The sequence below is a fragment of the Cydia pomonella genome, chromosome 2 (assembly GCF_033807575.1).
Source record: "Cydia pomonella isolate Wapato2018A chromosome 2, ilCydPomo1, whole genome shotgun sequence".
NCBI lineage: Eukaryota > Metazoa > Arthropoda > Insecta > Lepidoptera > Tortricidae > Cydia > Cydia pomonella.
The window spans coordinates 11283834-11311282 of NC_084704.1; the positions used below are offsets into that span (position 1 = coordinate 11283834).

The 27449-nt window shown below is 37.6% G+C and overlaps 1 protein-coding gene across 4 annotated transcripts in view; it reads left to right on the forward strand.

The window, feature by feature from the left end:
* LOC133534241 (klarsicht protein) overlaps positions 1–27449 on the forward strand; it is a 348033-nt gene that overhangs the window by 305802 nt on the left and 14782 nt on the right. For all 4 annotated transcript variants that reach the window (XM_061873338.1, XM_061873350.1, XM_061873342.1 and 1 more), the window contains 3 exons: positions 4091–4469; positions 4728–5486; positions 8044–8140. In XM_061873338.1, the coding sequence (XP_061729322.1) occupies positions 4091–4469; positions 4728–5486; positions 8044–8140 (1235 nt within the window). The remainder of the gene's footprint in view (positions 1–4090; positions 4470–4727; positions 5487–8043; positions 8141–27449) is intronic.

Sequence of the window (27449 nt, forward strand, 5' to 3'; positions counted from 1 at the left end):
TTGACTTTGCCACCTGTACAAAACAAAGCCCCACACAAAAAGAGAATTCAAATAGACGACTTCGATAAATGTGCCATAAGGCATAAAATTCATGAATTTTATGCCGTGCGAAAACGATACCGAGTATCAAAACTCGATCTGCTCACTGCTTTGAAAAAAGACATTGGATTTACAGGCAGCAGAGAGTACTTACGAAAACTGATGCACAGTATGGGATTCAAATATAAAAAATGCAGACACCCACGTTCAATATTGATGGAGCGTTCCGATATTGTGGTTTGGCGTGTAAGTTATTTGGATCAAATACAAGAAGTAAGGGATAAAAATATGCCTATAGTTTATTTGGACGAGACCTACATTCATACTTCTCTGAACCACGCCAAATGTTGGCAGAGCAAAAATGAACCTGGAGTATCGAAAGCCGTTTCAACAGCGAAACGACATATTATTGTTCATGCCGGTAGACCATCCGAATTTGTTCCTAATCCACTTCTGGTATGAATGATGAAGAAAAAAAAGCAGATTACCATGATTCGTTGAATAAAAATAATTTTAAGAAATGGGTTACGCAGAAATTAATTCCCAATCTAAGTGAACCCACATGTATAGTTATGGATAATGCCCGATACCATTCCTTTCGCATTAATAAACCACCAACATCTGGCGACAGAAAGCATGTCATTGCAGAGTGGTTGCGTTCGAATAAAATTTCCTTTCCACAAAAAGCATCCAAAGCTAGATTGGTGGAGATTTTGAGACGTCACAAACTTGAACCAATATATGAAATAGACACGATTCTCTCCACATACGGACAAGTGATAAGTGATAAGATTACCGCCATATCACTGTGATATAAATCCTATTGCGATGATTTGGGGCATTGTAAAAGTTAAAGTGGCAACTAAAAATGTGTCTATCGAAAATAAGGCTTTTCTAAAGCTTGTTGAAGATAGTTTTCAGGTATAAAACTTATTTTAATGTTGAGAATTTAGTTATGTAAATTATTTTGAAATCATTAATGATTAAAAATTTTAATAAATTATTATCGTATAGGAAGTAACTCGAGAAAATTGGAGCAATTGCTGTGACCATGTTAAAAAAATTGAAGACCATTATAGGAATAAAGGTCCTATAATCGAATTGGAGACTGAACGTTTTATAATCGAGGTTGGTGGTCCTGAAAGCGACATAACATCTGATGAAAATCAGAATTCGTCAGAGTCAGAAAACGAAGAATATATAAATATTGAATATTTAGAATCAGATTTTGACGAATAGGTAAATTGAAAGAACCGAATTCTCTGTAAGCAATGTTTTGACATTATACGAGTATCAACATGAAGCCAATACCCACTACCCCGACTATACATGACGTACGCACATTATTGCCATATGTAAGCTGTTTGCAGCGACACTATCTCAGGGTTAAATAAACTGTTGTCAGGCTTTAATTAGTTTTAAGTATAAAATTAATATGTTTTGTTGTTTTTAAAGTAACTATAGCAAAAGTTTCGTGTAAAATGAGCGATAAAAATATTTCGGTGACACCACCACAAATCCGCGAGTTCCGCCAAGAGAGCAACGATTCCCTGTAATTTGGGTTAGTGAATGTATCATAGAAAGTTTATAATATGTGTTTAGATAAAATAGTGTATGTAACTGTATATAATTAGGCATTACAACACTCTCACTTCGTTCGTTTCTTAAACCCACACTCGTGTATTTTAATGCCTTTTATTATGTAGCAGTCACATAAACTGCTATGATTGTTGACCAAGTTCGTTTTTCGCACGTACGTGTTTACGATACTAGTGCGAAATGTAGGAAATTCGCAACAAGTAGCGATAAATCGAAGGGAATGTTTTAAATCGACACGAGTTGCGAATTACTTTTTCGCAGTCAAGAAAGTGGTTTACCACTTTTCGACTATTACTTGACAAATAGAGTCGAAAAGTGGTAAACCACTTTCTTGGCTGACTGTACATCGTTTTACAGTACATATGGCCGTTTAAATTTTCGACATACGCACGTATAGTGCTAGTTGCCGCACTAGGGCGGTAAAGTAGCACCATTCGTACTGTAACAACGATTAAGCCTCCGAATTAATTAATATACTACTTATATCGTTCATCTTACAAGACACCTGTGATTTTAAGTTATGCGTCACAGGAAATCGATATCTGAGGCTCCGAAGGCCCTTATTATGAATCTGAGGTCCAAATAAAATACAAAAAGGCCCGCCATCTTCGAATTCTAGATTTTGGCTGTGATCAAGATGAAAATCGATATCTAGGAACCAAAAGGCCCTTCTTTAAAATTCTGAGGTCAAATTTGGTAAGAACGACGCCATCCTGAATTTGTCTATTTTTGCTCTGTTCAAAAAGAAAATTGATATCTGAGGATCCAAGAGGACTTTTATCATGAATCTGGTTCTGAGGTCAAAATCTTAATAAACGCCCGCCATCTTGGATTTCTGCAATTTGCTCTAATCATGATGAAAATCGATATCTGAGTATCCTAGCGGCTCTTCATTATGATTCTGATATCAAAGGTAAAAGTGGCGACCTCTTGCTCAGAGCAAAAATGCAGAAATCCAAGATGGCGGTTATTCTAATTTTGACCTCAGATTTATTATGAAAGTCCTCTCGGATCCTCAGGTATCGATTTTCTTCTTGGTCAGGCCAAAAATAGAGAAATTCATAATGGCCACCGTTTTTATCAAAGTCGTTTGTATGAAGAAAAAAAAACATTGTTGAAACACAACTTATATATTTTCCTCGCAATTTTTCCATATTTTCTCACCATTCAAACCGTCCCTGATCTTCCACAGATATTTCTATACCTAAATTAACCAAATCGGTCCAGCTAGACGTTTGCGTTCTCGAGTTTAAGCGAACTTTACGAAAAGTCATAAATTGCAGCGAGATACCAGAGACTTAGTTAAAATCTACACATAAAAAAACACCACCTACAACGGCGATTAGTATTTACTATCACAAATTTAAATTATCAAAACAACTACTTCAACAAATTTAAAATGAAAGTTTCCAAATATCAATGGTTATTTAAAATGCATAACACCATCCCAATATAAAAACATGTTTTGATCAAGAGAAATGAAAATAAATATGATTCTAGCTAAATTATACGAGAAAGGTGTTCCCATATTTTTTCCAGTGTTTGTTGGAACGACTAGCACATCATTTATCCGCACAATAAGGCATATTTGTTTTGTTAAAGATATAATTTGAACACTTCTTACTACGACTGTGACAACGCCGCGATTTGCGAACTAAACAGTTCCGTGGCACAATGTGTGTGGGTTCATTTCGTAGTTCGTTATCTATGTTTATTATCAATCTGAGGGACGCAAAGTTGAAATCTTGATACTATGCGAGTTTCAATTATTTTGTGGCGAGCGTTCCGACAGAACGTCTTGCAACCATCACTAAAAAGAAGTTTCTCCCGGAAGTTCCGCGTTCCGCCTGACACTGCGGGGTAGCGTGTATTTATCGCAGCCATAATATGTTTTGAAGTTTGTAGTATTAAGTTTAAGTTATTTTATTTTTTATAATATGTAGTTTTCAGGTATTTATCTATAGGCCGCTAATTGCCTGAATTAAATATTTTCATTTCATTAGCACTTGATAAACGCGCAAGGCTAGTAATGTGTACAGTTTTTGAGTATTTTTATCTTTGAAAAACACCTAAAAATCCGCAGGATATTTTAACTCCACGTCAAGGTTCTCCTTCTTTTCTTTCTTTTATTGTTCACTCATAGGAATATACCGATTCCAATATTAATAACTATATTATCAAATAGGTACGGATAGACTCACAGCAAAGGTGGATGGACTGTGTGAGAGCTGTTCCGATCCCAATAAATATGAATTCTGAATTGAATAATTACCCTATTCATTATTACGACTATAACAAGTTAATCAAAGAATTAAACTATGATGAACATGTGTACAGGTCTACATATTAAATACATGCAATTATCTTCGCTTGAGCTTAACTAAAGTACCTAATATAAAAACGTAATAAGTAAACGTCTGAACGTCTTTCTAACCGGTTTCTTTATGTTCAGGTTTGACACAACATCGACCTCCGGCAACGACAGCGACGAAGAACTAAGCAAACAGTTCCCGACTATCGCCAACCTGCGCAAGAGCATAGAGAAGACGCACATCTCCTCGCGAGAGGACAACGCCATTCCCGAGCAGAACGAACCAGACATCGCAGGTGGCGTCGCGCCGAGCTTCAAGATCGGCCCCGCCGGGGGGCTCGTTAGGCCGAGGATAGCAAGAAGCATGGATCGAGAAAAGACATTCCTAGCACTGAGTTTGGGCGACCCCAACCAGCTGTGGGACCTCAGTATGGACAAGGACTCCGATATAGACAAAAGTGTGACGGCGGGCACGGAGGAGCATAGCTCCTTTTCGGAGCAGGCGTGGGATTTCTATCAGGTTTGTAGAGAATTATGTTATCATGTAATTAGAACTATGTACACATATCAATTGAGTAGGTTTAGATTTACATACATGTTTAATACACTTATCTTTTCGAATTATGCAACTAAGAAGAATGCGAATCAATTTAGATTTTTCTCTTAGTTCTAAAATTAATATGTAGTTTGAAAGGGGTCATCAATTTTTATAATTTATCTCGCATGTGAATTAGTATTAGCTGTCCGTAGTAGTTATTTGTTAACTATTTCTTCACAGGAAAAGTACAATTCAGAGCCGTATTCCGAGGCCCCAGACTCGGACGCGGCGCGGCGCCTGCTGGAGTTCGGCGACGACTACCGCGCCTTCCTCGACTCGCAGTCCGACTGCTGCTCCAGCCTGTCGGCGCAGCCCGAGCGCGACTCGCCGGCCCGCCGCCGCGACCTGCGCCAGAAGCGCCCCGTCGACACTCCGCCTCGCAAACCCAAGAAATCTATGTCAAGCGCCGAGCGCAAGAAGTCCCTGCTCGACAGTCTAGAGAGGTCCCGGAACAATACTAGCATCGAGAGCAACGACGGCGTTCGCCGCCGCAAAGCGTCCGAGAGCGATCGCAAAAATAACAAACGATCACCCGAGTTTGACCTGCTCAACGTGCAAGCGCTGAGCCGCCGCCGGCACAGCTCTAACATGACCAGCGACGAGGTCAACAGCTCCTTGGAGTACACCGAGGTCAACAACCGGCCGGACATACTCGACTCTTTGGGCCGAAGAAGAAGGAACGTCGACAAGAACGTAGAGTCGGAGCTGCAGAAAGTGGCCCTATCGGAACTTCGCCGCCGCTCGACCGAGAACGTCGATTCCGAGGACGACACGTCGAGCCCCAAGAAGCACAGCCGAAGAAACTGGAGCGGAGATTCCGATTCGGAGCTGGAGGAAGTGCGCTCGCTGGTGCGGCGCTCGAGTGCGCAGCTGGACGCGGCGGAGGCCATGATGGCGCGCCACGAGGCGTCGCCCGACCTGCTGCGCGCCTTCGACTACGTAAGGACCCCCTTCGACCCCGATCTAGATAGCTACGCCGAGGCGCACGACGAGCTGCCCGCCGCGCTGGCGGCGCGCCGCCCGGCCGCGGCGCTGCGCGCGCGCCTCTGCCTCGCCGTCGCCGCGTTCTCTATCCTAGTAATAGTTTACATACATCTTCAATGACATTTGGCTTGGGCGTGTGTCATATTTATCCTTATTTGTGTAAGTATACGTATTAAGTATGCGGCGATTGTCAGATTTAGGCGATTTTATGTCTCTTTAACCCGAATAACGTTTTGCTACTTTTAGTCAGGTCAGGGCGCCAATAAATGCAACGTTTTTGAATGAGAAATGAAAGAGTGTACAAATAACAAGCATTTATAAAACATTTATACTATTTCACAAAAAAACTGACAATCGTTGCTTATGTTAACTTAATAATTTATTAATATCTACATCATTTCACAAGGACAGTATCATTTTGAATTAAAACTAACTTTTTTTTGTAAAAACAAAGTACATACTTACTTTCTCAATAACTTTTTTTTTTAATTTGCCGTCCCTTCAAAGTGACACTGTCTTCCATAAGTTTTGTTTGAATTTTCAACCTTTTATTTGTTTATTCATCTCCTACTAACAGTTTATTTGAAGTGTGATGTGTTTTGTGCATATTTACTAACTGCCTTTTATTTTCCCTTTAAATCATCTCATCTTCTTGGTGGTTATTACTCGGTGCTAGGTATCTATCGAATACTTCGATATTTTTCATAGTAATCTTTAATCAAATTATTTCTTGCATATTGTGCAATGGAACAGAAAGCTTCGAAAGAATCATTCGGGGTTACCAGTGGCAATAAAACGATGAAATGAAATATATTGAAATGTCAAATTAACAAAAGTTACATTTGACAATTTCGATCAATTCAGGAATGAGTAACAAATTGCGCTTGAATATCGCCAAGTCTTTCATAACGGCGATGAGCAATTAATTTATATTAGTTTATAGTTTACCTCATTTTACAAGCGTATTTTTGTCATTGAGTGATATATCTGTACGCTTAGTTAGTAAAACTAACGCTTTCGGTTGTTATCAGTTGTATAGTGCTATATATGTTTTATTGTGAATAACATATTATTGACTGAACTCCGCAATATATCTCAGTATATTTTTGTAAAGATGGTTAACCACTTGTTGATTAGGGCTAGGCTGTTAATTGATTTTATTTGTGCAATTTTACAAAATGTTAAAACAACAAAGTGATTATTTTTGTGTAACAGTTTAAGAGGAATAAACGAGTCGGTTGGAAAATTAAATGGAGTTTCAGTCAATTAACACCCTTCTCTATCAACAGTCAAAGTACATATTTGTTTTCATTATCGTTCGGAGAGGTTTCACGGAAATTTCTAAAATTCTAAATTGTTTGGGCTTTCCTACATGCTTTCCTAATGTTTGGCATTTCCTTTCTTAGATTAGTTTAGACCTGCATTTTTGTTTGATCTAACGTTTGGTTAATATAAATTAGAAGTAACTACTTTGTAAGATAAAATTTTCACTCCTTTTGTTTTTAATTGGCATGAACAAATAATTGTAAACATTGATTGCATGTGATTTGGATTTTAATAAAGTGAATGCTACTTTTGATAAGAAGATAAGGAGTTTTGAAAAAGTGAGTTAGTTCGAATGTACTTATTCATTACTTGGCTATATTTTATTTTTATGTTTTTAATATGGCACATGCACAGCTGGTAGGTATTCACATGTAAAATATTAATTACGCTATGTAAATCCATTAAAATAAATTGTGTTACACTTTGTAAATCTAAATTAAATACTTTGATCTAAAAAAACCTGTCTCCTTGGATTTACAGAGCAACTTAAAGTCGCATTGAAAGATGAGCATTGTCGTTGTTAATAATTATAGCATTATATTCATCGAAAATACCACTTACAAACAAATATCAAAACAAATTTTATGTATCTAAAATCAAAACAGTTATTACTATAACGGGAAAAAATGGATATCTCTGTATAGTACAAGATCTCAGAGCCGCCAGACCTTACTTATTTTCTCATGAATAAAATGTATGGGATAATATAGTGTTAGTATGTAGGTACTTTTAATGTCTGCATACTTGCTATAGTTCTCTGAATATCATATATAAAAATCAAGAGTGAGAATATAAGTAAAGTAACAATATCTTTTTGACAGCTTTAAAGCGTCTGGCAAAAGTTACCGCCCTCGGAAATGGTCTGGCAATGTTGATTACCAATTTTTAACAATATTTTCTAAAACACACATAAAAACCAGCCATGACAATATAAGAAAAGTTAGTATTATTTTTACCAGCCCTTAGCACCAATGTAGCGAGTATGCAGACATTAAAAGTACATACTAACACTATAATTATCCTATACATTTTATTCATGAGAAAATAAGTAAGGTCTGGCGGCTCTGGGATCTTGCTCTAATAGTACATATATTTCTTTTAACGGGTGCTGGGAGTTTTAAGCCAATGCGCTCTTACGATGCGACGTTATCGATGGACTTGAGCGAAGGAAGTTTTTCATACGCAGACGGAGCTGGAGACGCGCTGCCGGGACAACATCAACCTGCTGGACGCCGCGCTGGCCGGCGGCTCGCTGTCGCCCGTGCTGCAGCGGGACATCAGAGGTTAGTACACTGATAATATGGTTTGCCGACCGAGTAAATGGATTCACATCAACTTTGGTTGGGTTAGGTTGGGCTAGAATCAGGGCGCACCGTACTACAGTCAAAGGATAGACTTCTTGAGAAACAGTAGTCGCATTCTAATTTTCATATTTAAATCGCAGCGCCAAACGTCACTGACGTTGTTGTACAGGAGCTTCAAATGCCACTGAATCTAGCTAGGTGCGCAGTTATCATTATAGGTCCATTGATAGATTGAATAGTCTATACAAGAGTACAGAAAAAACTAAAACATAGTTAGCTGGTCTGACTGTACCCACCGGTTTATATTATCGCTGTAGTAAATTTGCATAGTCCTGAGGGACTAGATACCAGGATAGAAAGGCAGATACAATGCTTGACCACACTTCTATCCTGATTTAAGACTTGAGGCTTATACAAATAATACATATACATGAAACTTCATAGTGATTAGGTATGTCGTTTGTTGATGCATTGACAGCGTGACAAGAAGAAACCTTATATACAAATACTTAAATCCGGATGTTCACTAACCCCCTTATTCATAAACGTGTACTAAAGTTACGATGCCGCTAATAATCGTTTGTCCCTTTCCATCATACCAATACGTCGGAAAGGGACAAACGATTATTAGCGGCATCGTAACTTAGTACACGTTTATGAATAAGGGGGTAAATGTATTTCGCGAGATACAAGGTAAAACTCATTTTTAAAAGTCGCTGCTTACCCATGTAAGTGCATCGACGTTGTTCGATTTAAAAACCAACCGCAGGGTCGCTCCAATTCGGACCGAAACAATGAACCATGCATAAAATCGTATCTTATTTCTCGCAAAAATGCGACCGGTAGGTGGCCGGCTGCGGTTTCTTAACTCGGGTTGCGACCGGTTTCTGTACGTGCATCATGCTAAGTTTGCGAGGCAAAAAGCATTCGATATTTGCACAGGATAACGTTGGACAACTTTATTATATCTCATAAAAGACTATAACTACTAACGATTATTGTATTTTGAACATTAAGGCTTTAACGTCCGTATTTTTCTGAATTCATCAATTAATCTCTTGGTCATACGAACATAATACATATAGGTATGTATAATCTCTGCACCAACAAGGTTTTCCCATGTTTGGCTCCGGTTTGCCTCGTCGCCCCATTTTATTAATGTATTTTATACTCAGACAAAGACAGAATACATGTATAGTTACTATATAAGTACTATTAAAAAACATACACTGCCAATCATCATTTTAAAGTTGCGTTCCTCTAATAGGTATAAAACATTTCCACTTTCTTGCTCACCCTATATAGGTATGGTTACATATATAAGTTTTGATGGGTGGGGGTTTTATAAACCTTGTATTTTTGCATCTCTTATTCGAAGCGTATTCTACTTCTATTAAAACACTGCAGAAGGACAGCAATATACTTAGTACTGATTAGGATATTTGCTAATTGAATACCCCCCCGTGGCTACTGTAGGTACTAACTAGTATGTACTAAGATGGCCTCAAGAGATCTCATTCCTGTAGATTTTGCGTCTCCTTAAGACGACACAGTCAAACCAAGCTAACTTTGAATGACATTTGTAAATTTCTATGATTATTATTATTAATCGTATGGCATGCACAGTTGAAGGACAATCAAAGTATGGCCTTGAGGTTGTCAAGCCAAGTAATCAGGTCAGGAGTGACGGAGACCAAATCTTCAGCTGGTCCAGAATAAGAGTGAAGGGGGCAGCGCCGTATGATATGTTCAGTTGTCTGCTCTTCTCCACCGCACTCTGCTCTGAGAAACATTCCAGCCCCATTTGTAGGGAAGAGAGTTGCAACAGCCATGCCCGGTCTTCAATCTGTTCAGGCGACACCAAAGTTTGCGAGGGAGATCGAACCCTTTTAATTTTTGTGTCGGGTCGGTTATAAGGGTGAATTTCCCGGCCGTGTCAGCAGACCACTCCACCTTCCACCTATCTGAGATGCTGAAATTCTTTAAGTTCTGGGCTATAGCGCAGGGTGGATTCCGGGATTTTAGTCGCTGGGGGGGGGGGGGGGGTGGATGGCAGACCAGGGTTCTTAGTTATTTTCTGGGTTTCCCTCCTCAGTGCCTGGAGCCGTCGAAGGTGAGGCGGGGCAATGTGGCATAGTAACGGTAACCAGTGGACGGGTGTAGATCTGATGGTACCAGAGATGCAGCGCATAGTCTCGTTTAGTTTTATGTCTACTTTGTGGGTATGTGCGCTTTCAAGCCACACTGGAGCACAATATTCCGCCGCCGAGTAGACGAGCGCGATGGCTGTGGTGCGTAGGCAATCAGCTGAAGCTCCCCAGCTAGTACCGCAAAGTTTCTGTAGGAGATTGTTCCTAGTAGCGATCTTCTGCGAGAGTTTTGTTAGGCGAGTCTTATAGGTCAGTGACCTATCCAGAGTTACTCCAAGATATTTCGGGCAGGGATTGTACCTTAGAGCATCGCCATTCATGTAGACACCTGGTTGATAGTTGGCTAGCTGATTGTTTAGGTGAAAGCAGGCTACCTCAGTCTTGCTAATGCTTGGGATAAGTCTCCACGCACTGAAATATGCGGTAAGGGCTATTAGATCCGATGTCAAAGTTTGAGCTCCAGAGTCAAAATCTACGCTTTGAGTCACGAGTGCAATGTCGTCGGCGTATATAAATTTGGTGGAATCCGAGTGCGGGAGATCAGATATATACAGGTTGAAAAGTATTGGTGCCAAGACCGAGCCTTGTGGAAGGCCATTATTGAGCTTGCGCTTTCGGCTTCTTTTACTACCCAGAAAAACCTCGAAGGCCCTCTCAGACAGCATGTTGGAGATAAGGTCCACCACTTCTCTACTCGGGATCACTGTTAGCATCTTGTGAATCAATCCATGCCTCCAAACTGTGTCGTAGGCAGATGTGAGATCAATGAACACTGCACTAGACTTGAGGCGTTTCTGATATCCGGCTTCTATGTGGTTAGTTAGTGATAAAACCTGGTCAACACAGCTCCTGCCCTTCCGAAAGCCAGCTTGCTCGGGAGGAATTACAGCCTCTATTATTGCGTTACTCTGCAATTTCTATGATAATATGACGTTTACAGTGACATTCCCTCACTTTGTTCTATTTCAGTCGATGCTAAGTTAGCTTACGTGGACTCTATTAAGACAATTTTACTTTAATAATATGTAACGATAATGAGTGAAATAAGGTGTCTAGCGAAATTTTGGGTTATTCCCGCTAGTTAGCACCAAGTTGTTACCAGTGGTAACAACTGGGTTTTTTTTTCCAGTGGTCATGGCCGTCATATCAGGGCCGGTGGCAAGCTTCACAATCCGTCGCCGTTCTTCCCATACTGTAGCCCTTGTACATTCGTGGAGTGGTCCAAGGAGTGCATTTTTGACTCTGTCTGACCAACGCATTAGTGACATACCGCGCCTTGTGCCTTCGACTTTTCTTTGCACTACAAGTCGTTCCATAGATGTAGGTATAAATAGTAAAGTAAAAATAGAGTACTTTAATAAATCATTATAAATTGATTAGCGTTTCAGTAAACTGCTTTATGATTAAACTGGTAAAAGGTAAGAAAAAAAAACTCAATAATTACAACTGATAACATCTTAGTGGTAACTAGTGGGAATAACCCGACATTTTTATTCCGAAGAAAAGCACATTACTCCTTTGTCTCAAGGACACGGCCACTACGGGGTGGTATGATGCAATGCAAGCGATAACACATCAAATAACGACTGTGAAACAAATTAAACGAGTCTCCCTTGAATCTGTAAGCTTAGTTTATAATCTACTACATCTACCAACAATAAACCTATGCTAGTTGAGTAATTGCGAAATTAAAAGTAATCGCGGAACTTAGGGCTTTGGTGACTGGCGATTAATACCCACCTACACTGATTTATCCTTTCCTATGTAAGGGTTGTCAAAACGAATTGTAGGAAAGATATTCAACTAAGTATATGACAAACAGTATTTCATAATCTGTTCGTTTTTTCAAGCTATCTGCATCGTTAACGCATACAATAGTGTTTCTAGTTTCACAATATTACATAAACAATGGTGTAGGCATTATTAGTTGTTTAATGCGCTGGAGTATATTTTTGTGCTCACAACCACAAAACGGAGATAGTTAATCATTCCCCGCGATTAAAATCTAATCATCACCACATCGCTAACCACAGTATACGTTAGACGTACCAACTCTGTGATCAGAAACACACCTAAGCCCTTTTCTGCTGGCGCGACACAATGAACCGTTATTGCCTGTCAACCCTATGGTCTCCCGGAAACGGCGACGCGGGCGAGGCGGGCGACCAAGCGGCTGTCCCGTCTATTTCTGCCAACGAAAGCGGAACGGTCCCGCTAACTCCGAAAGAGAGGACACTCGTGCGTTTTGTTTCGTTTTTTTATGGCGTTTTTAATGGCGATGATTTTCCTGCTTCATTTATGTGTGTAACATTTATAAATTACTGTAGAAAGATTAGAGATACCTACGTAAGAAATAGACTCCACCATTTTCAAACATCATCATACAGAGATCTGTGTATACTAGTCTCCAAAAGGACGAAACCTTCTTTTGCCATTAAAAGGGGTATTTATTTACCTATACATAAGTGGTTACTAAAATAGTTTAAGATAGGAGCGCAGGGGTAAACGGATCCGTCTATTAATTTTGCCTCCATATCTCTAGTATCTTACTTCACAGAAACGGCAGTTAAAGTTCCATAAATAGTTTCTGTAAAAATACCTGCAGACTGTCGGTAGCTAGCCTATTATCCTGCTATTGTCTTTCTAGCTTTCTTAAAATAACTAATAAATTAACTAAAATACTGCAGTGTCAGAAGAAGCAAGGTTCATCGTAACTAGTAAGTTAACTAAGTATCGTTAGGTGCTTAAGTAATATGTATGCACCTACTGATCAATCTATAAAAAATCACCTCCATTTATTTTTACTAGTGTTACTTTTGTAGTTATGGCGATTGTTTTTTTTTATAAGTACATTGCAGTTTCAAATGTAACACAAACATAAATACACACAGTATACCTTCCTAAATGACGTGATCTTATTCCCATTAAGTGTGGTACGGAACAACACTGAAAAGACTTTAAGGCCTACACTGACATCTACGTGATATCATTCAGTTATCGTGAATTTCGCTCGTACTTATCCATACACATTGGCGCGAGCGAGACACACGATATCTAAGTAATTGAGATATCATTGTGATGTCAGTCTACGTCCGAATTAACCTGTTTGTTCAGAAAAAGGCCATGAAAATTAAAATTGCAATCACCGCTCTGACAATAGCAAGTCGTTTGACGTCAAAAACTATAATCACTTTGCTAAACACCCACTTTAACAACACAGTCAAATCCTAATTGTATGTGCATACTTAACACTAATAGCTGCACACAAGCTCTTTCTGCATTTACAAGTGTAACCTAAAAATCTATTTGCCGATGCTGACTTTAAAAGAACACCTATGCAGACAAAACTATGCGCACATAAAGTGCATTTTTAGAACTAGCACACGGAAATTTACTTTAAAGCATGTACGAGTAGGTACGTTATTGTTCTGTCTTTTATTCTGCATTCAGGTAGGTACCTGTATGACTACTCTACTCAATCGGAGATAGGTGTTTCGTGACTGTAGCTTTCCGTGGCGTACGAGTAGGTATTTAATATTTTCTTGGGTATAACATAAATCTATAGTATGTGTCAAAAGTCTAATATAAACAATCCACTGTCAATACGGTGTTTATTTATTCACTTGAACATAAAATCACGTTTACCCATGACATCATCTAGACACGTTAAAAAGTAATACAAATACTTCAATGCACAGATGATATTGTGCAGAGACATTTTTGATCTCAGTGCTGATTTGATCTCGTAACTGCTAACTTGAATTATTAAATTAATTTACTATGTCTTGCAAAGTTTTACTGGTTATTCAAGAAGTTAGAGGACCTCGTATTCGGAAAAGTAAGTAAAAAGTTACACAATTATTTATTTCGTTATTCAAATTACTCAAGTAGGTAGCCATTCATGATAATAAATGGCATTCGACAATGAAATCAAGAATTTCCGGATTTCTTACGGTATTAGGTAACAGTTGAACCAACAGTATGTTTTTCAATGCATATACAAAGTTTGCTCATTAAAATACTACCTATATGTAAAATACTTGCGCAACATGGCTACGAGTAGTAAAGTGCATTCTTTGGCATTGCCGCCAAAACAATCGCTTTAGTAAATAGATCTGATATTTGCAGTTGGCGAAGACACAAGGCCAGAGCCATATCTACAGAGCTGTCGCTGGCAAGCGATACATGTGTTATCGTTATCGCGAAATTATTCGAGACTAACGACTTTTCTTTATCGCAACAGGAACTCGTGCTCGTGCATTCAAAATACATGTCAATAGACTTAAGTGATATTTTTTTAATCGACGCATTGATAGTCTGTTAAATTTGCCGTCAATTGTAATTAAAATACGAAGGCTTTTTATAGTGTCTGTCCATCGATAAGCATTCTAAACTATGGATAATTGTATGGAATGCAGGCCATACACGCATCCTTAAGACGTTTCAAAAGGCAACGTAATTGCTATGGCAGACACGTTTGAAACACCGCTAAGCTAGCCATATTAAAAGCTACGTATAGTTGACTATGTTTTGTAAATCGACTGCATTTGTTTTGAATTTGAATACATTGTTGTGTAACATCAAGGAGCTACGTTTTCTATTCGAGCTTAGTTTCCCTTATTAAAATGTATTCCGACCGTTTTATAAGCTCTCTAGTCTTTGTTGTTGAATAAAATATACATAAGTATGGCCTTGTTTCAGTAAGTTGAAAAATGATTAATGTATAGGTAACTAATGAATATTTTTTACTTCAAACAAAGAGGAGTCAAGACCTCTCACCTCTATTGTATTTGCTCAATGTGGCACCTACGAAACCCAATCGCTATATACCTATTATTCAAAGTATGAGTTACCTATACACTTCTTCGAAGGTGTCTTCCGCGCATCAAAAGGTGATTTTGTACTTACTTACATTTGATCCAATGTTGTTGGTATCAGAATTTAACAGCGCTTTCGTGGCTGTACTGTTTGCTGTTTTAAGGGAGGGTCTTTTAGAGTGAGGTGCTTCAAGCGCTGAATTTCCGACTGGTTGGGAGTACTAACAGTAGATCTACTACATGGCTCGCGAACGGTCGCGTTCATCGCTACGCCGCCGCCGGCCCAAGTCGCGAGTGTTCCTTCGTGTTTATAATTCGTACAAGCGTTTTTACTGAGTGTTTATTACTAAAGGTTTTTTATTTTATTTTCACGCCTATTGTGGCCACGACCAATCAATATTACCGAATGAAAAGAAAACGTGTAAATTTTCCTGACAATAATATAAGAGAAACTAGATGCGCACGAGTGGTTTACGGTTTACACTTTCGCTTGTCAGTGTGTTGCGTTTTTAATGGGAGGTTGCATTGCCCTAATTTTCGAACTCCAGCTGACCACCAATTAACAATTATTTATTGTTGTTTTTCCATGTTCAAAGTTACTTAGGACTGATAGGACTATTTACAATAATACTTTAATTTAACATCCGTAAATCCGTATGCTATTTAAGTGACAGTTGGAAACTTTTATATTTAACTTATAACAAAAAGAGCCTTGAATATTTTATTGCAGTAGAGCTCTCCGCTTCTCCACCTATATACATTACGAGCATCCTTGCACTGGGAACGCAATTGCTCTTGTAAACATTCTGCTATCTGACCCACGTCGCTTTAAACACACTGCAGGTATTTATGCGGTATTTAGATACATCTACACACACATCTAAAAGATAAGATGTTGTACACCTATATGATGATCTATAATCTTTGCATTTATCGTCTTAGTAAGATTACATTGACGAGTTTCAAACTTTATTTTTATAAGTTTAATCATAATAAAATATCTATTTTAATGCAATTTATATTAAATAGTCAACATCATCATCTTTCTGGGTGGTTGTTCCGGCCTTTTTGCCCCAGCTCATGGAAGCCTTGAGGTCCGCTTGGCAAATTGTCAGCATAGTGAAGTAGTAACAAAGTATCCATAAAAAAGAAACGAAATTTGGTCGAAATCGACTAATAATAACCCGCTCTTTCTGTTTTTCTCTTGACATTAGTACTAACAAGAGTAGATATTAACACAACAATGCTTTGGCCCTGCTCACGATCACCAATAACGGCAACAAAAATCCATTGAATGACGCCATGATCATAGTCGACAAGAAAACCTCAGGATCCATGTCTTAAATGAATTATTATTGCATTATCTACTCGTAATAGATTAGGTCATTATTGATTACACCTATCAAATGTCATAATAAGTAATTACGTAATCTATGGGATCAAAAAAACTAGACTTTCCTGATTTTATTATATCAATTAACTCTTAATTTGGAACCAGTTAAGCAATATGCCAAAATTATGTAATAATAATCGCTATAATCTATTGATGCTCAATATGAGTTGTGTGTTTTCGAGTGGGTACCCGCGAATTCGCGTAATAAGTAGCTACAGATTTCGGCTCTTGTAACTAATAAAATAAAATACATAAATTGAACGTAATGTATGCATCATGCCTGTAATGTATTCATGTTATGTAACTCTCCATGTAACACTGACTCAAATTGATAGAAGGCAGACACCATAAATTGACGCATATCAAAAATACATTAGCGCATAAAGAAATCATATGCATACTATGACTTGCAGTAATGCATATAATAATATGGCGGCGCTAATGACATACTTCTAGGTTTGTGAAAGTTGCGGTTGCATCATTAAGTTGTATTTTTATGGCCATTAACTGGTAAAAGTGTCGCTTTTATGCAAAATGTAAAACTTCATTAAAGATAAAATGACAATTTAAATACTGACTTTAAGGCCCCGCAGGTTCGTGTTTTTCTCTCACTCTCACTAAGCGTAAGCGTGAGCGAGACGGATGTGCGTGCTCGAGACCGCGGATTTTTTAATTTTGAATTGTTGTAATTACATATTAACAAAAAAAAATCGATGAGTTCCCTCAAAAATGAAATTTTTATAAGCCATTTTTATACTTTTAGCTTTTGTGCATAAATTGTTACAAATTTTTTAAGTGCCTTTTAAACCCATGTGATTTTTTTTCTATCGAGAGAAAGTCAAAAAAATCAGGATTTGAATCGATGAAGACACTAGAGAAAATCCACATGATTGCTACTTAAGTTTTTGGCAACCGTATTGTGATTTAAAATAAGCGGTACGGTTTTGAAACTCTGTCCTCTGAATCTACGGCACCTTAACAGTTACACTCGCAAATAAATTTATATTGATTAAAATTATAAAATCTTGATATAATATCTTTATAGAACAATACTAACTGCATCAATAAATTGCTCTGATATTTAGATTTAGATGATATTTGTAAAATTTGACGATTTAAAAGAGCTTGTTGCTAGGCCTATTTGAATTTGACTTTGACTTTAAAAATAAAGATGATCTTGCAAAGTAATTACTAACAAATGCACAAGAATCTCTTATGATGCTGCTTTATCATGCATTTAAACATAATAAAGCACTTTACAGGATCCTTAGTCGGGTTAGCACAGTTCATTGTCTAAAACCTAAGCATGAGAGCACAGACACTCCTTAAAAGATCGTATAAATCTGTGCGCGCCTTCTGCATTAACGTTATTCTCATTTGAATTGTGAAGCCATGTCGCATGACCCGAAAAATATATATATACTACACCGGTTTTAATTTCATGATGAAACCGTGGTGAAAGGATCGATTATGCATTCACTTATTTTCGATTAAAAACGGTATGTTGTGTTCTTGATCAGTTATAAACGCAAGGTCATTATTGCCTATAACTGTTATTGTGGTTCTTTTATTGCGGATTTATAGACATTGGCTACTTGTTCAATTCTCTCAATTTATAAGTTACTTTCATACATACTTAACTACTAGGTAATAGGTCGCAATATGCCATAGGGTAAACTTCCTACTGTTCAAATTATTTTTTCGACAACCTGTCTTAAGTGCCTAATGAAAAGTATTCATTACATAATATATATGTCGCGCGAAGTCAAACATTGAAATGATGTTTTCTTAATAAGTAGGTATACCCAAGCTTTTGTTCAATATCGATAGTTTTAGAAGTGTTAAACGTAACAGTAAATAAAATAAATAATTCTGCCAGAATCGAATGTTCTCTTATCGAAGCTAAGATCTTTGTAACATATGGCTTCCACATGACACAAACAGGAATCATTTCTAATGCTTATCGAAAGTAGTTAGGGCAGACTCGCCCTGTGAGTTTCACTGCAAGGTACACATGCCACCTATGAGTAATTACCTGTTATGGGCACTATCGACTGTCGATTACTGGGAAAAAGAAACGAAACATGGTGTAACCGTTACGGAAATTATCGGATCTGGTTATCTAGACCAATGATAGGGGCTGAGATAGAGCAATCAGTACGTAATATCAAATTTACGTAATACTTACATATAATTTTTCACGACAAGGTAAAGGCCCTCTTGATTGTTCAAAAACTAATGACAAAGTTGCATTTTATCCACATGTGGGGCAAAGTAAACAGATGCAAATTTTGAGTTGTTTCCTGAGTGGAACTTTTAAATGATACATTTTTTATTACGTTCATTTGGATTTGATTTGGTTTGATTTTTTTGGTATTTCATTGTTATTAGTTTTCTCGCTTTGGTGTGGTGAAAAATTTTGTGTTCGACTCGGAGGTAAAGTTGTTTACCCTCGTGCCTTGAAATCCTCACAACGCTCAGGATTCCACATCTCGAACCACTCGCTACGCTTGAGGTTCAATTTTGGAATCTTTCGCTTGCTCGGGTATTACCACGAGCGGTTATACAACAACTTTGCCCCCTTGTAAAACAAATAACTATTGTTTGTCCCTCAAGAGCAGAATTAAATAGTGAGGTGTGAAATATCTACATAGGCGCGTCTAATTATGACACTACTAAGTACGTAGGTATATCCACAACTTGCACGCAATAACACATTTTCACACCTTTAAAATCCCTTGAATGAAAAGTGAGAATAATATACATTTCGAATTACTTAAACTCATCACAGTACAGCATCACAAGAAACGACTGTCATTGTGATGTTTTGATTGAACCTTGTTGTTGGATGAGCAATATTATTGTGCTTGACGATTGCTGTTGCTGTTATGAGCTCATGAGGTGAAAGACCGACTGACTCAGACCTATTCATGCAACTTTTACGGCAAAACAAGTTTTTCAAGTATTCCACATCTTAGGATTATTGACGAAAACTGAGAATCCCGTTCCTTAGTGGTTAGCTATTTAACTATATCAAATTCAAATTATTTTAAGTAATTGTCAACGAAAAAGAGAAAGACAAGGAGGTAATGACGATATCATGTTAGATAAGATAGATCTCTATTATCGATCTTATCCAACATAAGGGCAAGAGAAACGCTTGCAAACCCCAAGCAAAATAGTACTCAACATGACCTTATTATCTTACATTGGTACATAGACTTACGTGCTTTTGAATTGTTTCTATCGACCGACTTCTATTCCCTCATTTGATTGCGGTCATTTGAAGCATGACGAAAACGTCTCATTAGGGTTAACACTTAACTAGTTCTCATGACAAATACTCGTAATCACTCTCAGCTTCATTAATTCTATTGTCCTTTCCGCTCGCGATAATGTGCCCTACTGTGATGAGTTTACAGGCTAAGTATAATTAATTTGGCCCCTGAGTAGCTAACGGTTTATCAGACCGGCTAATCTAGTTCATCTGTACCGCTATATCTAGACATTCCTGGTTCCCTTTTTTGTGTAGGTTTCTTTTAATTTTCTATAATGGCTGTGATTAGAGTCAGCTTATCTTGTTTATGCTGATCTTGGCTAGATAGTTCTGGAGGTACTGACTAGAAAACATTAAAAATACAACTGTTTATTATAATATAGGTAAATATCCCCCTCGCTTGTTATAAAAAATGATTACGTATTATACTATAAATTATATAATGGACTATTTCGACTTAAATAATGCCTTATTTAAAGCGTTAATTTATAAACAATGTGAGGTTAAAATAAGGTTCAGCTTTCTGAAAAACATTCGATGCAAAAACATACTATCAATTAATTTTTAACGTTTTGAATAGCCCTTATTCAGAATGCTATCGACGATGTAAAAAAAATACATAAAAGAATCAAGACAAAGCGTACGTTGAATACGAAACTACTTTAGAAACATGTAACCACTTACTGTAAAAATAGAAATGACTTTTATAAATTGAGATGAGTGGTGTTATTTCTCGAGTTTTAATTACTATTTAACCAGTTTTAAAACAATCGACTTTGTGTCAAAAAAGCGAAAGGTACATCTTTCTGATGTAACAATCGGAACATCTAACTCGCGGTCAACAGTCTTAGATAACGATCATTAATTCAATTACAGAGAGATCTTTGCCACAATTGTGGGCGAAACGGCCTTTTTCTCAAATTGCATCATGCGCTAATGATAGGTTGATATGATTGGCAAGATATGCGGGCGTGGAACCAATTATATCATTATTACAGTTTATAAGTGACCTGATCTGATCAAAAACTGCAACAAATATCGGAATAATTATCTTATTGAATTTCTTAAAAATATGCAGACCGTCGCCACTTATTTCATGTGGTGATTTCAGAATATAGTTCTGCACAAATTAAATACTGCATTGTTGCTTTCGACAGGATATTTTAGGTTGCCTTGGCATCGAAATCGCTAATGAAGTGCAATAGTTGATTAGGTGGCTATAAAATTCTGCAGTAGCCAATCGACCACAAATTACATACCTACTAGATTTCTACATAAAGGGCAACTGAACGCGCTTATTATGATGTCAGCACTCATAGACTCACCTGGTTACATATAGATTGTGAGTATGTGACAACTGTGAGACGATGTCTTTTATCTCAGCTTTTGTTAACATTGCAATATTTAAAATGTGAGGTCGATACCTAACTTCCTAATTGAAAGTCAGACTTATAGTCCTACTTGTAGCGCATGAAATACGGCGTTTCGTGAAAGAAAGATTTCCTTTGGCAGGATTGGTCCTTAGAACCTTTTAAACAATTATTAACCTCATTATCATTTCGCCGACGTTCCATTTCTTGAATACATCTTAGGAACACAAAGATTAATTGGTCGTTACGATCGATGCGAGATCGAGGGATGCAGTGTATTAACATACACACTATCAATCCGTCATTTCGATCGGTCTGTAACGACGGATTGTAACGATGAATCCCCATATGGAGCCCCATTGCATGACTGTAGTATTGGGCTGTATTATATGTAGTTATTTTATTTTGGTAATTGTCGTAAATGTCAAATTTAATAAATATTTGGGCAAATTAGACACGACTTTTAAGTTTCTTCACCATATAGACACGCGCAACGCTAATATCTGACCACCGATTAAATTTTATAAGACATTTGGCGAATCGGTAAGCAGGTGACGTTTTGCGATTAGTGGCAGTCGTGTCGAGTCGCAGACGGGCGCAATTCTATACAAATTTGTGTCGATATCTTGTCAAAAATTGTAACGATTGATTGATGGTTTGGGAGTGACCATACTGATAGTGTACTTAATAGAAATGATATCGCTATCACGACAATACTGATCAACTGAATTGACCTTAACAGAGTTAACAGATTAAAAAAAATGCTTCTAACAGAAAATTAATGTCAATTTTGATCTTGATCTGTATCGTTTTGGTCCAATACTTATAAGGACAATTAGACCCTACATTGCAAATAAAACCTTACAAGGTATCCATAATGATAATATCTCTAGCTAAACCAAAGGAAAGGAAGTGTATCAAAGTGAAGCTGTAAAATAGACTGGACTGAAAGTGAAGTGATGAACATTTAGTGAACAGATAGTGTTGTGGATAGGTACCTGTGATATCAAAATGAGTCTATCTGTCGCTACTACGGCAAGCAACACTGACGAAATTGGTAAGTTACAAAGGAATAAGATAAGCAGTATATATGCGTTTCTCGGAAATAAGAGTTCATGTTTTCCACTACAAAGAAAGTCAGGTAGAACCAGTAAAGTTGACTAAATTTAGTATCAGCGAAGTTTCTAAACCGCCTTGGGTCATCTGCCTCATGAGGACTTACTTATATTTAAGTAACTAGCGACCCGCCCCGACTTCGCACGGGTTACATAAACAAATTATACACCTAAACCTTCCTCAAGAATTGAAAACCACATGAAAATCCCTTCAGTACTTTTTGAGTTTATCGCGAACATACATACAGACAGGCGCGGCGGGGGACTCTGTTTTAAAAGGTGTAGTGATTAATGCCGTTTTGATTTGGCACATAGGCCGATCGCGGTGGAAATTCTGACAATTTTTACAGTTACAAACTATAGGTAACGACTGAATTTGTTGTAGCATTGCATTTTCTGATTTATTGCGACAGACACGTCAATTTTAACGTACACGTACCGGCATATAAAGGATATTTGGATAATATCATTTAGTTATCTTGCGTCTCGCCCGCGGCATTACATGTATAAACAAGTATGAGCGAAATGCATGATGTTCTGTGTAACGTACCTACGTGTAGTGTACAGTCAGCGTCAAATACTTTGTAGCAACCAAAGTAGCCAAATAGTTCGGTACACCATATATTTAGTATGGTGACACTGACTGTACGTTCGAATTGGTTTGTACGTACTATGTATACATTAGCCGGATTAAAACATGTTCAAATCTTTTTGTTCCACACCCACGTAGTTAGCATGATGTCATACTTGAGTTATTATACATACATAGGACCAAAGTAGCTATAAATACAGAAACCGTAAGGATATAGACGAAGAAATCTGCCATTAAAAATGTCGTAGGTAGTTATCGTTATTGTCACGAAACCGGCTTTTATACGTATTGCCCTTGTGGGTCTTTAAGGTCAAGTAAGCGTAGCCTAATAAATATTTATTAATAAACGCACTAGGTTAACCGTTCGACCCTATTTCACATAAGTAGTCCGTAATCTTGGAAGTGCCTGATATTCTATCACAACGATAATTTCGAATTACAGTAGCTCCCAGTGGCGGCTACCGAAGTAAACCAAGCACATACATGTTACTATAGCAATTTTCTGTGGCCAGGTTGTGTATGTTCTTATTAGTGCGTGAGCGCGGGTAGATGGAGATCTTGAGCAATCTAGAGTAATGTGATCTCACGAAACGTAGCAACTATAGTGTAATCTAAGAAGCATTATACTGGTTCGCTTAAGCCTTCGAATTCCCTGTGCTCGGTAAGCGGTTGAACGGCACCCTACTTCGTTCTTGACCTAGGCTAGTCCGCCTACGGCCATGCCCACGCCCGCAGCCTGCGCCTGGCACTGTTTTCTCTAGGTCTAATTATATCGTTAGCATGTTAGATACGTTTATTAGTTCGTGGGTGCTAATGCTAATCGACGTGCAGATTGGATTTCGTTTGAATTTATAATACATAATATAATGCATGCAGTTGTTAAAGGTAGAGTTGTTAAATATTATGAACGACAAACATAAACTGAAAGATACTTACTTAGATGTTTGAATGGGAGCGTGCACGACTGTCACGCAACCTAGCGTCCGCAAGTCTAGGGGAAAACATCAATTCACTACATCTTATAAAGCTACTCCAAAACTAAAAACTACTGAACGGATTTTCATACGACTTCCATCTATCAATAGAGTGATTCTTGAGGAAGGCTTAAGTATATAACTTGTTAAATTTTTTTGTAAATTGTTTGAAATATAACGATGTTGTCGGAAAAAATCACCCTGGCTAGAAGCTTTCATCGAAAACGCTGCCTAATCCGTTTGAGCTATAACAACACAATGTATGGTGGGGTTGTTTATCATTCATAGGTCTACAAAAAAAGTCTGCGATGTTAAATGTCTATCTTTTAAGGATAACTTACTATACATATTCGTATATGTATATCTTCTAGAAAAAAATCACGTAATATGTGGCATTTGCAAAGCTATTTACATGGATACATTATTAGTCCATTGAATAAAAAGTTCTAGAGTGCGTGAGTTAGTAACGTAAGATGTTTCTTCGGAAACATGTCAAGAGTCCCTAGGTAATAAACATACTAAAACCCCGGGACACTAGGAGGAGCCCCGGAGTGGGGGGAGGGGGGGAAAGGGTCCATTTTTTCATTTTTCGCTTAAATCTCAAAAACGGTACATGTTAGAGAAAAACTTTCAAGGAAAAGTTGAAAGGCCATAAAATTATCTACAAGTTGTACCTAAATCATTTTTTTCTATTCCCAGCCGTTTCTGAGTTACACGCAGTAAAAAATGATTTTGGCTCAAACAATTTCCCCATACTACATACCCATGTTTATCACATCAATCGATCAAAAAATATTTCTTTCTTCCAAAAAACTCAAATGTGCAACTTGTGACCGGTACTGATAGATTGCTCTTAATTAGGTCTATAATTGGTAAAATAAACACATTCCTCCATGGAAGCCTTTAGGAGGAATCGATTGTCAAAATATTATATTAGGGTAGTTTGAGTTACTGAACTTGATCTTTTTATTTTTTTCTTCCAAAAAACTCAAAAGTGCAACTTGTGACCGGTACAGATAGATTGCTCATAATTAGATCTATCATTGATAAAAATACCAGATTCCACCACGGAGGCGTTTACGGGGAATTGAATTTTATTAGGGTAGTTACGATACTTGAACTTATTATTTTTTTTCTTCCAAAAAGCTCAAAAGTGCAACTTGTGACCGGTACTGATAGATTGCTCTTAATTAGGTCTATCATTGGTAAAAAAACACATTCCTCCATGGAAGCCTTTGGGAGGAATCGATTGTCAAAATATTATATTAGGGTAGTTACGCAACTTGACCTTTTTATTTTTTTTCTTCCAAAAAGCTCAAAAGTGCAACTTGTGACCGGTACCGATAGATTGCTCATAATTAGGTATATCATTGATAAAAAAACCAGATTCCACCATGGAGGCGTTTAGGAGGAATTGAATTTTATTAGGGTAGTTACGATACTTGAACTTTTTTTTTTTTCCTCTAGTGCCTCTCATATGACATCAATGTCCCAACATTATCCGTTGTTCGGATTTTTTCGATGCCTTCATTGCCAAGGGAAATGCCTTAACAGCGTATCCATTCAGGAAGATGATGATGATGGTGATGGTGATGACGAAGAGCTTCACCACGAATCACCTACATCTGAGGATGAACAAATAATAGAAGAAGAACTCTTAACAGGACCGTCCCAACCCAAAAGGATGAAAAAGTAGTCATCATCATCATCATCATCATCATCATCATTATCATCGTCATTTCTTACAATCCACAACAAAAACGGAGAAAAAAACGGTCGTCTGCGGGCACCCTAAGTTGGTAAAATAAAAAGTTTTCGAATTTTTCACCTTTCATGGGATGTAGCTCGAAAACGGCTGGGAATAGAAAGAAATGATTTAGGTACAACTTGTAGATAATTTTATGGCCTTTCAACTTTTCCTTGAAAGTTTTTCTCTAACATGTACCGTTTTTGAGATTTAAGCGAAAAATGAAAAAATGGACCCTTTCCCCCCCTCCCCCCTCTCCGGGGCTCCTCCTAGTGTCCCGGGGTTTTAGTATGTTTATTACCTAGGGACTCTTGACATGTTTCCGAAGAAACATCTTACGTTACTAACTCACGCACTCTAGACCCCCCTTGGAGGGACTCATTCAATGGACTATATTAACAATTATCAAAATAAATACGTTAGTTATACTAAGCATTTCATACAGCTTACAATGGTTCCTTATACCATACAATTTAAATGAATTTTTCAGGAGTAATCGTAAATCAAAGTTTCATTTCGAGCCATATAATTGTACGAAATGTTAAAGACGCTATCCGCAGTTAGTTCAAATTTTTACCACCATAAGCGCTGGGATCGCTTTACTTACCCCCACCATGCACTTCGCACGGTCCCAATTCAGTATTAGCAACTTATGTCCAACGGAAGTCCTTTTGAGGTTATAAATACTTAAGACCTTATAGAAATATAGCCGCATGTCTAAGTAGATCAGTGAAAAAACGGGTCTATATAATGATGCCTAGCGCAACAGGAAATATAAAATTAATCGTAATTAAGATCATTTAAGTGCCAAACGGCTTCCCATAAAAGCAGAAAGTAAGTATATACGACAACCTACGCTTGCGCATTTTACAATCTGTTATAAAATGTTATCGGAGTCATTACATACTTAAATTTCTGGTTAAAGTCATGCATAGATAGTCCGTTCGAGAGAGAGAGAGATTTAAAATTAATTATTATTTACCTGGTTCTTGATTCTTATAAATCTTCTAAAAAATATCAATTATCTATTTATGAATTTATAAAGTAATAGTCATAATATAATAATAGATAGTTTCAATGCTGAAAATTGCATGTATCAACCCAGGCATAAAACTGAATATTATCTTTATCTTTTACTATAAAAATATATTTTGTTTTCTCGTTGACTTGTCTGACATTTAAATGTACATCTGGGCTCCCGCGATACAGGCCTCGCCTTGTGGAAACTCGTAGTCAACCTAGATATATGCACCAACTCTTAGAAACAACTACTGTAGGTATACTTTTTCTGTGTTCTTTTTGTGCAATAAAAAATATTTTTTTACCTTTTCTTTTTTAATTAACTTGTCAAACTAGTATATCTCTTGGAAATTAGTATAAGTAGTATGTGACGCTTATCTCATGAGTGCATAACACCTATTTTACATCACGAGTATGCGATAATAGATCAACAGATCTCATTCCGTCACATCAAATCATAAGTTCCAAAATTAGCGATGCAGTAAGGCAGTAGGTCGCGACGCGAGGTAGTTTAACACTTGCAGCACCGTGTATTCTCATTTGTTGCGCATGTATGGTCCACTGGCGGACCAGCATAACTTAGATCTGTAATAAGTACACATAACCAGAGACCTTTCTTGTAGTGGTACTATGACTGGAATACCGCAGCCGTTCGATCATTATCGCGCGCAGACGTTGTTGTAACACTTGCGCTTGCGCAACGACTCGCAAAAAAGCCGTTAGACGGGATGGCGATTTGCTGCCGATTTTCAATCGTTTGTTTATCGAATGTCTGTAAAGATTTAGTTCGATAGGCCCCACAACCAGTTTGCTTTGTGTTTGGTACATTAAAT